The sequence below is a fragment of the Topomyia yanbarensis genome, chromosome 2, assembly GCF_030247195.1.
Source record: "Topomyia yanbarensis strain Yona2022 chromosome 2, ASM3024719v1, whole genome shotgun sequence".
In the NCBI taxonomy this organism is placed as follows: domain Eukaryota; kingdom Metazoa; phylum Arthropoda; class Insecta; order Diptera; family Culicidae; genus Topomyia; species Topomyia yanbarensis.
In genome coordinates this window covers 20,489,666-20,501,800 of record NC_080671.1, presented here as the reverse complement: position 1 = coordinate 20,501,800, position 12,135 = coordinate 20,489,666, and the positions used below count along the sequence as shown (strand labels likewise).

At 37.6% G+C, this 12,135-nt stretch overlaps 1 protein-coding gene across 1 annotated transcript; it reads right to left on the bottom strand.

The window, feature by feature from the left end:
* Positions 1-9,921: 9,921 nt before the first annotated feature.
* LOC131679343 (uncharacterized) lies at positions 9,922-11,175 on the bottom strand. Its single transcript, XM_058960054.1, has one exon. It carries the CDS (start codon positions 11,173-11,175, stop codon positions 9,922-9,924), a length of 1,254 nt encoding a protein of 417 aa, XP_058816037.1.
* Between the last annotated feature and the right edge of the window lie 960 nt (positions 11,176-12,135).

Sequence of the window (12,135 nt, the reverse complement as noted above, 5' to 3'; positions counted from 1 at the left end):
TTATGTCACCATTTAGCTCTCGTTACAGTGAGCCGTTTAGATGCTGATTCCATGAGCTATTTAGCTCCTCTTTCCGTGAGTCATTCAGCTCCCAGCCTTATCGTGATCTACTCGTATAGTCCCCGGCGGTTAACTCACCCTACTTCGACTGAGAGTTCCCCGACGGAAGAATTTCTCCTGACACCGATACCCGCTTCCTTGAGCCATAAAGCGTTTGCAAAGCCAAATCTTTGCTTTATGTTCTAACGACTGCAAAGAAGCTTGCAAACTTTAGAGAAGATTCCATAAAGTTTCAAAAAATAAAACAAGCACAATAAAAGTATTATAAGCTTCCGATATGATACTTTTATCTACTGTGCATAAAATTACACCAACACCAGTAGCGACACACCGAAGAAGAAATTGAAACAGAGCTCCATCATCGGGCTCGATCGTTTTAGTTTCCACTAATCAGTTTTTCGCTATCGCCGTTTCGTTTCCTGTGTGATGAAATGCGATGGGCTGCGAGAAGATAACGAAATGCGAAGGTTACTCATACACGCACACGCTCGAATGCACACCTATACAGCCTACTAAGCTGACAGCAAGGCGAGAGCAATTCTATCCACTCAACAAATGCTTTTACTATCGCTGAAGGAATCAGAAGAAATCAAATGAAACGAAACGAAGCCGGAGTCTTACGATTCCTGGCGCCGCCGGCCGACAAATCCTTCCAAGCAGAAATCACGAACTGCACTGCGCTGTCGACGGGTAAAATAGGAAAAAGTTGATCTGATAACAGCTTTTTTACTACCATCAGCAATGGCTGTCTCTCAACCAGCTGATATCCTTACGAACCGAGTATTCACGAGCTCTAGATGGTCCCGAAATGGGTGGATGTGGGTGGCTCTTGCTGGGTAGAATTGGGTATCGCAACGTTCATCGGCGACTGCTGATAAGACGAAAGTACGTAGGTGGGACACCGCCGAGAGGAACGTATATAAAACTGATAACGAAGGAAAAGCTCCCATTCATTTTCATTGCTGGTTGTCCTTTGCTGGGCACCGGCACGTAGATGCCCTTCGAAGATAGGGCAGTGTTTCCTTCCAGCACACTCACAGCCATTCACAACAGGAATAGTAAATGTTGACTAGTTGCAATAAAAATGATCGAAAGACTTGCGTGGAAGAAAATGACTGCTCGATGAAAAAAATATATTATCATTGGCATGCGGGTCATAGCAGTCCAACTTCCCCCCAAACTAACGAATATCGCCAACAAGCATTCGGGAAATTCGCCTCCCTCTTCCGTTTGTTGAACTGTTGTAAAATGTAATAACACCGTTATCAATTTTCATCAATCAGCAAAGCACAGATAAGCGAGTTGCGATAGCAAGAGAGTGCTAGGAAGAAGGAGAGTTTTCATGGGGAGAATAAAGGCTCCAGCTCCATTCTCAATCGAGCGTGGTACCTAAGCAGAAAAGGCGCGCGAAATATAGCCAGGATGTACCATTCGACTGATTGACTAGCTGAAGATGAAAATTTTGGGATTACCATCAATCGCATCATCCACCCGTTGAATTGCGATAAAAACTGTGACAAGTACTGCGATTGCTCTGAATACATCCTACACCCAATTCCGTCCTTCGAATCCAACCCTGATGGATGCCGGGTCGATGGTTGCCGCGCAAACAGGACGCCGGTCGAGAGGACAATCAGACGCGTCAGCTAAACCCAGTAAACGGAAAAAAGCATTCGTCCGCGGCACTGCTTGGAGCCCCCGACGCGGCGATGGTGTGCGGTACCGGCGAATGTATTGTGTATAAATTGTTGATCGGACCAACCCGATAAGCGAAGTATGGTTCTTGCGATAACGAAATCCTCTCTCTGAGCTCAGCTCAGCTCCCCTTTATATCGCCGGTGAACAAACCAAACAGCGAACCTTCACACATGTGCTGCAGGGGGTTCGGGAGGGGATTGTGTATGTATGCATGGAAGCAGATTTCGAGATATCGACCACCCACATCTGCTTTTGCACCAGGTTGAAGTTCCTTCAAAAGAAGCAGCAGCAGATTTTGGGGCGAAGGACTTTCTTTTGAACTCTTATCTTGCGATACCATCCAACGACTGGTGCTTTTTCCACAGAGCACACGCAGTAAGGTCCTGAACAAAGGAATCTACTCACTAGTATCGATGGATGGATCGATAACGAAAACCGTACCCTGGTAGCTGGTGGTGGCTAGTGACCTGGTCAAACAGACGAGAGATTCCGAAACAGCTCCAACCCAGTGGTTATTTCATCCATCCGATGACGAGTGCATCTCATGTATTATTCCGGACCCGTTTTTTGGATATAGAGGATATCGGATGGTGTGACGACATCAGTCGCTCCTCGGACTGTTCCGCTCGTAACAAACTGTATCCGCTTCCCAGTGTGGCAGCCAGCAGAAGGGACTCATTGGCCTTTCCGCGAAGCAGATTCCCAACCGATAACGAACGCTCGTGGTTCCGTGTGCAGAGTTCTTCCTCACGCTCTGTATGTGTGAGAGTGCACTGCGCTTTCCCCCGATGGATGGCTTGTGATATGGAAGGAAGAGCACAGTGGGATAATTGGGAGTGTTGTCAGGCCATATTTCATCAGTAAACTTTTGATATAGATTGAAATATTTTCTCTAGATTACTATTTAGTAACAATTAGATAAAGAAAGGGTTTTTAGTGTTTCGGAATCTCCTGGTCAGTACACAGAAAAAAATATTTTGTAATTTTAAGTTTATTTTCATGCACATATTTGGAGCATGAATATAAATGTAAAATTAAGTTCCACAACAAATACAAATGTTGTGCTTTCTTCAACGAATTTTATTATAATTTCACACGTGGATTGAAAATTACAGTTTCTTTAAACGGAAAACCAATGCACTTCAATGTATTTTTACTCGAATACTGCTGTAAGATGAATGACATGTAATGTTACACGAATGACAGTGTAAAATTGCATGCTGTTTGATGCTCCAATTGATTTTAACGTAATTTTCAATCAAATTTTTGATTCAATCGTTGTATGTTTACATTCGCATTGATTTACATGTCGTTTAAATTTCATTATTTTTTGGTGTGTAGCTAACACCAACTTAATGCTAGTCCAAATTGGCGGTAGCTAGACACTAAAATCCAAAAAGTCACGACGAAGAGAATCCGAAACACTAAAAACCCTTTCTCTATGTTGAGTCTTGTGTTCTTATGCACATTTGATCTAATCCAAAAATATTCCCGTTTTTTGCAACCATTAGATGTCAAAGGCTGTTTGTTGGTATTGATTAAAGAAGATTATTTTTTACTTAGCAGCTTCGGGACACGGTTTCCCATAGTGTAACATATGTTCTGAAAGTTTTTAGACTAAGTCCAGTCGGTTATTCTACTCCATAAACAAATACAAAAATGTCAACCAATGCGCTTGTTACACTAATTGAACGCCTACTGAACTGTTCATATCAAATTGCGTTTTTGTTTACAAACAAAATATCATGAAACATTGCCAGCTGACGTCATCTGAGTGAAAAGGCTCGACAAAATGACAGTTCAACGAGCTTGTGTTAGAATCAAAAGACCCAAGTTTCTTGTACTGGGTAGATTTAAAAAGAGTCCATGTAAACAAACTATATGAACTGTCATAAAAGTGAGGTTAACATTTTCATGCAATGTTCTATATAAGCTGGATTTACGGAAATTAGGCGCCAACCTATTTGGACGAATCGGTACGAAAGAAATTATTCGAATGTTCAACGACAAGCCAATCTCGCATGTAACTGTTTTCAATGTCTTGAAAGATTGTCGTGATAGCAAAAAATCGCTAAATAAATAAAAATGTGATCGCTCACTAAAACTAAGTGCCAGCATAAAAAAAACATGTGCTATCGAGTACCAAAAACAGGGTTGGACAATTAACGCACAAATAGATACGAAAATTTTATATTCCAACTTGTACTGCACACCAGAGGTGAGATGAACATAGTTTCTAGTCCTGTGAAAATGAGACCTCGAATAAACTGAATAAATTATAGAAAACCAACAAAACGAAAAAATAAATATACAATGTGGCAAAACATTGAAAAAAGTTGTAAAATTAATAAAATGAGTAGAATGATTAACATAAATCAAAGTAATCAAATAAATAAATCAAGTTAGTTCAGCTCATTAAATAAAAAATTAGAAAATTTAAAAAAAAACACAAAATGAATAGAATAAATTTAATTGGGTCAAATTAGCAAATTGAATGAAATGAATAAAATAAATAATTGAACATAATTAATAATATTAATAAAATAAAGAAGTGAAATGAATAAAATGAACAAAATAAATCAAATGAATTAAATTAATTCAAATGATTAAAGAAACTAAATCAATTAAATGAACTGAATGGTTGAAAAAATTAAATAAATCAAATGAAGCAATGAATAAATTAAATTAAATTAATTAAATTAATTGAATGAATAAAATAGATTAAATGAATTAAAATGTTTGAATGAATCAAATGAATAAAATTAATTGAATGCATTAAATAAAGTAATGAATTAAATTAATTAAATGAAAGAAAAACATTTAGTGAATGAAATGAATTTCATTATACGAATGGATTAAATGAATTAAATGCATTAAAATAATTAAATAAATAAAACTAAAAATATATGAATCAAATGAATAAATGGATTAAATGAATTAAATTAATAAAATGAATTGAATGAATTAAATGAATCAACTGAATCAAATGAATCAAACAAATCAAATGAATTAAATGAATGAAATGAATTTAATGGATTAAATAAATTAAATGAATCAAATGAATTAAATCAATTAAATGAATTAAATGACGTAAATGAATTAAATGAATTAAATGAAATAAGTGAATAAAATGAATCAAATGATTTAAATGAATTAAATGAATTACATGAATTGAATGAATTAAATAAGATAAATGAATTAAATGAATTACATGAATTGAATGAATTAAATAAGTTAAATGTATTAAATAACTTAAATGAATTAAATGATTTAAATTATTTAAATGAATTAATTGAATTAAACGAACTAAATGAACTAAATGAATTAAAATAATTAAAATAATCAAATGAATTAAATGAATTAAATGAATTGAATTAATTAAATGAATTAAAAGAATTAAATGAATTAAATGAATTGAATGAATTGAATGAATTAAATGAATTAAATGAATTAAATGAATTAAATGAATTAAATGAATTAAATGAATTAAATGAATTACATGAATTGAATGAATTAAATAAGTTAAATGTATTAAATAACTTTAATGAATTAAATGATTTAAGTGAATTAAATGAATTAAATGAATTAAATGACTTAAATGAATTAAATGACTTAAATGAATTAAATTACGTAAATGAATTAAATGACGTAAATGAATTAAATGAAATAAGTGAATTAAATGAATCAAATGATTTAATTGAATTAAATGAATTAAATTATTACATGAATTGAATGAATTAAATCAGTTAAATGAATTAAATGACTTAAATGAATTAAATGAATTAAATGAATTACATGAATTGAATGAATTAAATAAGTTGAATGTATTAAATAACTTAAATGAATTAAATGATTTAAATTATTTAAATGAATTAAATGAATTAATTGAATTAAACGAACTAAATGAACTAAATGAATTAAATGAAATAAATGAAATAAATGAAATAAATGAATTAAATGAATTAGATGAATTAAATGAATTAAATTAATTAAATGAATTAAATGACTTAAATGAATTAAATGAATTACATGAATTGAATGAATTAAACAAGTTAAATGAATTAAATAACTTTAATCAATTAAATGATTTAAATGAATTAAATGAACTAAATTAACTAAAAGAATTAAATTTATTAAATGAATTAAATGAATTAATTGAATTAAATAAATTGAATTAATTAAATGAATTAATTGAATTAAATGAACTAAATGAATTAAATGAATTGAATTAATTAAATGAATTAAATGAATTGAATGAATTTTTTTTTTTTAATTTAGGACCTTTTAACCTTTTGTCATTCGGGTCCGTATGAAAAAAATCAAATTTACAGGGTATATATTTTACATTGCATGTTTGCCTCCTATTCTTAGTTGTTTTAAATGCTGTTGTATAGTAAAATATTTCTCAGGAAACTCAAAACTTGATTTGCCCTATATTCATCATCGCACAATGCTTCTCTAATATTAGCGGGTATATCAGCAGCTCTTCTCTCGTCATCTAGTGCAGGACAGTCTTGGATAATGTGTTTTATTGATAGTGTAGCGTTGCACCAACTGCATTTCGGTCGGTCCTTTTCTTCCAGGAGATAGCTGTGGGTGAGTTGTGAATGTCCGATCCGTAGTCTTGCCAGTACGACGTCGTCCCTTCTGCATCTGGTAAAAGATGCCTCGTAGGGCACTATTGTATTTTTCACTTCCCGTAGGTGGTTGTTTGTAATGGTGTTCCACTTAACTTGCCATTTTTCGAATACTCGATCCTTCACGATATTTTTGATTTCTTTATATTCTATCGCTGAATTGGGGTAAATACACTCCTCTAACGATCTTTTCGCTTCAGTGTCAGCTCGTTCATTCCCGGTGATTTCCGCGTGACCAGGAACCCAGCAAAATGTTACTGCTGATCCGTTGCTCGTCGCTTTTCCGTAGAGAATTGCCATGTCATCTCTCCAGGTACTGTTGATTTTTCGGTTTTCCAAGGCTTTGATAGCACTTAAAGAGTCTGAGCATATCAAGTAAGCTCCCACTTCGTTTTGTTCCGTTATCCATGTCGCTGCTTCTTTTAAGGCTAAACTTTCGGCATGATATATGCTGCTAAAATCCGAAATTCGTTTGCGTATGACCGTATCTTCGCATATAACGCTATACCCAGTACGTCCATCCTTTTTGGAACCATCCGTATATATGGCACGATAGACGCGGTACTTCGAGTTTTTGAGTTCTAGGAAAAGTTTGGCTAGATCTCTGAGGGTTGCTCCTTTACACTGTTCGGTATGCAAGCTCTTGTCTACCGGAATTGATGTCCTTTGCCAAGGAGAACTTGTTGGTCGAACGAATATGTTTATAGGCGGTAACTTTAGTTTGAGTTGCTTGAGGACTTGCTGTCCTCGTTGTCTCGCGGTATAGGACTTTACTGCTACTTTCGAATTCCACAACTCTCCCGAGCTACTGTCGCAGCTCTCTTCTGAAGACGATGCCGTGTTGTTGAAGGATTGAGTTGTTTCTAGAGCCTCCTTTCTCGAAGCGTAAATGGCTAATCGCTGCTCGAGTAAACTTCGAAGGTCTGGAACTCCCGTTTCTGCTTGTATGCTGGCTATCGGGCTTGTATAAAACGCTCCACATACCGCTCGTAAACCTGCATTATGAATTGTTTCCAGCTGTTTCAAGGTTGAGTCGCTTGCTGCCGAAATTAGCGGGGCTGCGTAGAGCAATTTTTCTAGTATTGTTGCGCGATACAATTTCAGCAGCGTTTTACGGTCGCCTCCCCAATTTCTGGTAGCCACACATCTCAAAAATTGCACGCGTTGCTGACAGCTCGCCTTCACATCTTCGAAATGAGCCTTGTAGGAAAGGTTCTGGTCGAAAATAATTCCCAGACATTTGTGGATGTTCTTTCGTTGAATTTGTTGTCCGTTTAACAGGAGTGTGGTGCAGGTGGCGGGTTTTCTACTTTTGGGATTACGGAATATGATTGTAGCGCTCTTCTCAGCCGAAATTTTGAAGCCGGTACGCATCTGCCATTGTTGAATTTCGATCAATGCTTTTTTTAGCCTTTCTTGAATGTTTTTACAGTTGTGCCCACTGGTGATTATAACTATGTCGTCTGCGTAAAGATAAATCTCCACATCATTAGGGATGTTCTCTGTGATGGAGTCTATGGCGACTAGAAACAGAGTCACGCTTAGTACGGAACCTTGGCACAGGCCCGTCTCCATTACTTTTTCCGATGAGAGTTCTCCGTTGACTGAGACACTGAAGGTGCTTCTGGCTAGCAGTTGTTGTATATAGTTTATCATCAGTCCACCTATTCCCCAGCCGCATAGTCGATCCAACACTAGTCTCCTCCATGCAGTGTCGTAGGCTTTGGAAACATCTAGAAACACTGCCTGTGTGTATTGATTCTTGTTCATGGCTTGCCGGATATGTGCTTCAATTTCTACGAGATGGTCGGTTGTCGTTCGTCCTTTTCTAAAACCAAACTGATTCCCGTGGAGCAACCGTTGGGTTTCTAAAACATGTGTTAACCTGTTATTGACCATTCGTTCGAACAGCTTCCCGAGACAACTGTTCAGAAAAATGGGCCTGTAATTGCAGGGATCTGATTTCTCTCCTTTACCCTTGTATATCGGAACGACGTGCGAGTTAGTCCAGCATGCGGGATATCTTGATTCTGTCCAAATACGATTGAAAGTCTCGAGCAGCTTCCTTTTACAGTCCAGTGGGAGGTGCGAAATCATGGCGTAATGCACCTCGTCGGGTCCCGGCGTCGATCCGCGTAGCCCGCAAGAGGCTTCTTCGAGCTCAGTCGTGGAAAATTTGTTATTGTAGCCAGCTTCTCCTACGGATGGTATTCTTAGGCGGTTGCTTTCGGTGTTAGTCTTATACGCGAGGAATTCTGGATCGTAGCTTTCATTTCTGGATACAGATTGAAACGATTCTGCCAATGCTTCAGCGATTTGAGATCCTTTAGTGATGTTTTTATTTTGGTGTTTTATTGCTGCAATATTTGTGAATCGAGTTCCACCTTGGATGCGCCGGTAGTTGTTCCACATGGTCTTGGCGGTCGTTTGCACAGTGAAAGTATTTACAAAATCCCTCCATGAGTTTGTTTGTGCTTGAGTGATGGCATCCCGTGCTATTCTTCGGGCTGCGCGAAAACTTTCGGCGAGATGATTGTCCTTATCGTGGTTGCTGGTTGCTCTCAGCTTACGGAGTGCCTTTCTTCGTGATTTTACCGCCGCTGCTACCTCTTCGTTCCACCACGGGACGGGCTTTTTTCCTATGACCCCAGTTGTTCTAGGGATCGCTATCTCTGCTGCTCTGACTATTTGCTTCGTAATTTCGGCTACTTGTTCTTCGGTGTCATCCTTGTGTGGAAAGATTACAGTATTCTGGTACAATTCCCAATTCGCTTCGTCTATTTTCCATCTGGGACTGGTTTTTGTGGTTTTCTGGGGTCCGGGAAGAGTAATGATTAGGGGAAGGTGATCGCTGCCGTGGGTGTCAGTGGCAACTGTGAAGTCTAGTTGACCTGCAATCTCCGTTGAACAAAAAGCAATATCGATGGTTGATCCTCTTCCTGTGGAATGGTTTATATACGTGTGTTCTCCATTATTGAGGACCGTGAGTGAGAAATTCTCTACCACTTCCTCGATGATTTTTCCGCGTGGGCTGGTGGTCTCGGATCCCCACAGTGGATGGTGGGCGTTGATGTCTCCCAGTAGCAGGACAGGGCAGTCAATCTGGTTAAGCAACTCGGAGATGTTTCGGGATGTGATAGATTTTCCCGGAGGAAGGTAAATATTTAGTATCACGAAGTTAAAAGGGGCACCAACTTTGGTGGCGATGGCTTCCAGGTCTGTTTCAAGAGCAATTTCTTCACAGTCGATTCCTTGTTTGATGGCGGTTATAATACCACCTGCGGCCCGACTTCCTCCTTCACGCTTTCGGTGGTATATTGTGTACCCACGGATTGCAGCTTCTCTTTCTTTTGAGCACATGGTTTCTTGCAGGCAAAATACGAGCGGGTCTCTTTCTTTAATTATAAGTTTTACCTCTGATCGGCTTGTTCTCAGGCCTTGTAGATTCCAGGATACTATGGATTGGTGGGTTAAGATTGGGTTCTTTTCGTGATTGATATTCGTTTTAGGGTTGAATGTGACGATTTTAAAGTATTTCCATCTCGCTATTTTCTTCGTCCGCTTCCGTAGTATCTTCCTGAGTTGTCAGTGGGTTTTTCCTAGGGCGTCCTGGTTTTCTTTTCAGTTGGGGCAGTGGCTCTTTTGCTGTTTTGAATGGCTGGCTGGCGGGTGTTTTAAACTTTTCATCGCTGCTAATTTCGACAATTTTTTTCACTCTTTTTTGCTTCGGTGACGATGTTCTATCTTCGCTTGTTTTGGTTTCTCGTTCGACGGCGTGTTGCAACGAAGCAATTATGGATGCATTATTATTTGTCGTGGAACTTTGGGCCGGGGGGTTAATCTTAGATGATCCTGCTGTTGGTGTTACCGTACTGGGGTCGATGTTTTCCTTCGTTCTGATGCACGTACATTTACATTTGCATCCAGCAGCACCGACGGCCGCTTTTTCTGCATAGCTTGGTCCGATGGGCATACGGGCTTCCACTATCTTTCTGGCTTCGTAGTGTGAAATGTCTTGGTCAATCCTTACGCGTACAATATCTGTTTCTTTTCTCCAGATTGGGCAGTTCGGGCTTGTAGCTGGGTGCTGCTCTTCACAGTTAACACACTTCACTGGTTTAACGCACTTTCCTTCATGGTAGTTATCACCACAGTTTGCACAAATTTTCACGGATTTGCAGTCTCGTCCTAAATGTCCATATCGAAGGCACTGGAAACAGCGCATGGGACGGGGATAATACGGTCGTGTGGGAACACTGATGAACGCAACTTTGATTTTTTCGGGACGTACGGGTACTGACATCGTAAGTATGAAGTTCGAGGTTTTTACTAATTCGCCGTCAACCTTTTTCATAATCCTTTCCACTTTAGTAACTTTTTGTTCACGCAACCCTTCCAAAATCTCTTCGTCATTCAGGTAATACAAGTCTCTGCACGTAATGACAAAACGGCAAGTATTCAACGTTGCATGTTCGGATGCCGTCACATTGATCCCAGGAACGATTATTTTCAGCTTTTCTAGTTGGTTTGTCTGCTTTGCGGATTTTGTTTTCACTAACACTTTACCATCCCGAATACGTTTCACGCTGGCCACTTCCCCACAGCAATTTCTGATTGACTTGTCAATCAGGAATGGTGATACTCTTTCCAGCGTCTCGCCGTCATCCGTCCGCGTCAGAACGAGATAGCTTCCTTCATAGTGTTGGCTAATCAAACCCAACGCCGGGAAGCCGGTCCCCCCTAGGGCCGGACCACTATTATTGCCGCCGTACGGCGGCATCTTTTTTTCCAACTCTCTAGATTAGTTTTTGTCACTCACTTGCATTCGGGATACACGCCTTTGTGTGTATTGGTGTTTATTTGCGCTATGTTATCTGCACTATGATGCTGTGATTTAATTTTTCGAGATATCTCGATTTGTCACCACAATATCTTCAGAACTTCACTTTACTCGGTAGCACCGAGTTAATTATAACTAGTATAATGCGGTTACAATAGATCCTAGTGCGAGTTACTAGGAAAAAACGGAAAACTAGATCGGAGCTATCGTCACGTGTTAGTAAACAACTATATCCCGATCACTCGAATGGAATTGAATGAATTAAATGAATTATATAGGTTAAATGAATTAAATTAATTAAATTAATTAAATGAATTGAACGAATCAGATGAATTAAATAAACTTAATTATTTAAATTAATTAAATAAATAAAATGCACCAAATAAAAAAATGGAAATATTTACGGTTCTGCAGTTAAAATCAGATTGAACACTGAGTTGGATGTTGTACGTAGACGTAGTTTTCAATTTTATTCTGACTGTAAAGAACAACGACAAATTATTTAAATGATTAGACTGAATAAAATAATAAACTGAATAAGATGAATGAAATGAATAAAATGAATATTATGGATAAAACTAATAAAAGCAATAAAACGAACAAAATTAATAAAATAAACAAAATGAATTGAAATGAATAAAAAGAAGAAAAAATAAACAGAATTAATCGAGTTAAACGTTTAAAATACAAAACTAAACAATATTGCAAAAGTTATAAATTTAATAGAATAAATTAAATTGTATCAAATTATTAAATTATATGACATAATCAAAAAAGAAATAAAGGAAAAAATAGTAACATTATTGAAGCGAAGAAGCAAAAAAATGTATGAACTGAAATAAAGGAATAAAATGCACAAAATGAGAACAGCGAACAAAATAAGTTAAGCATGCAATAATT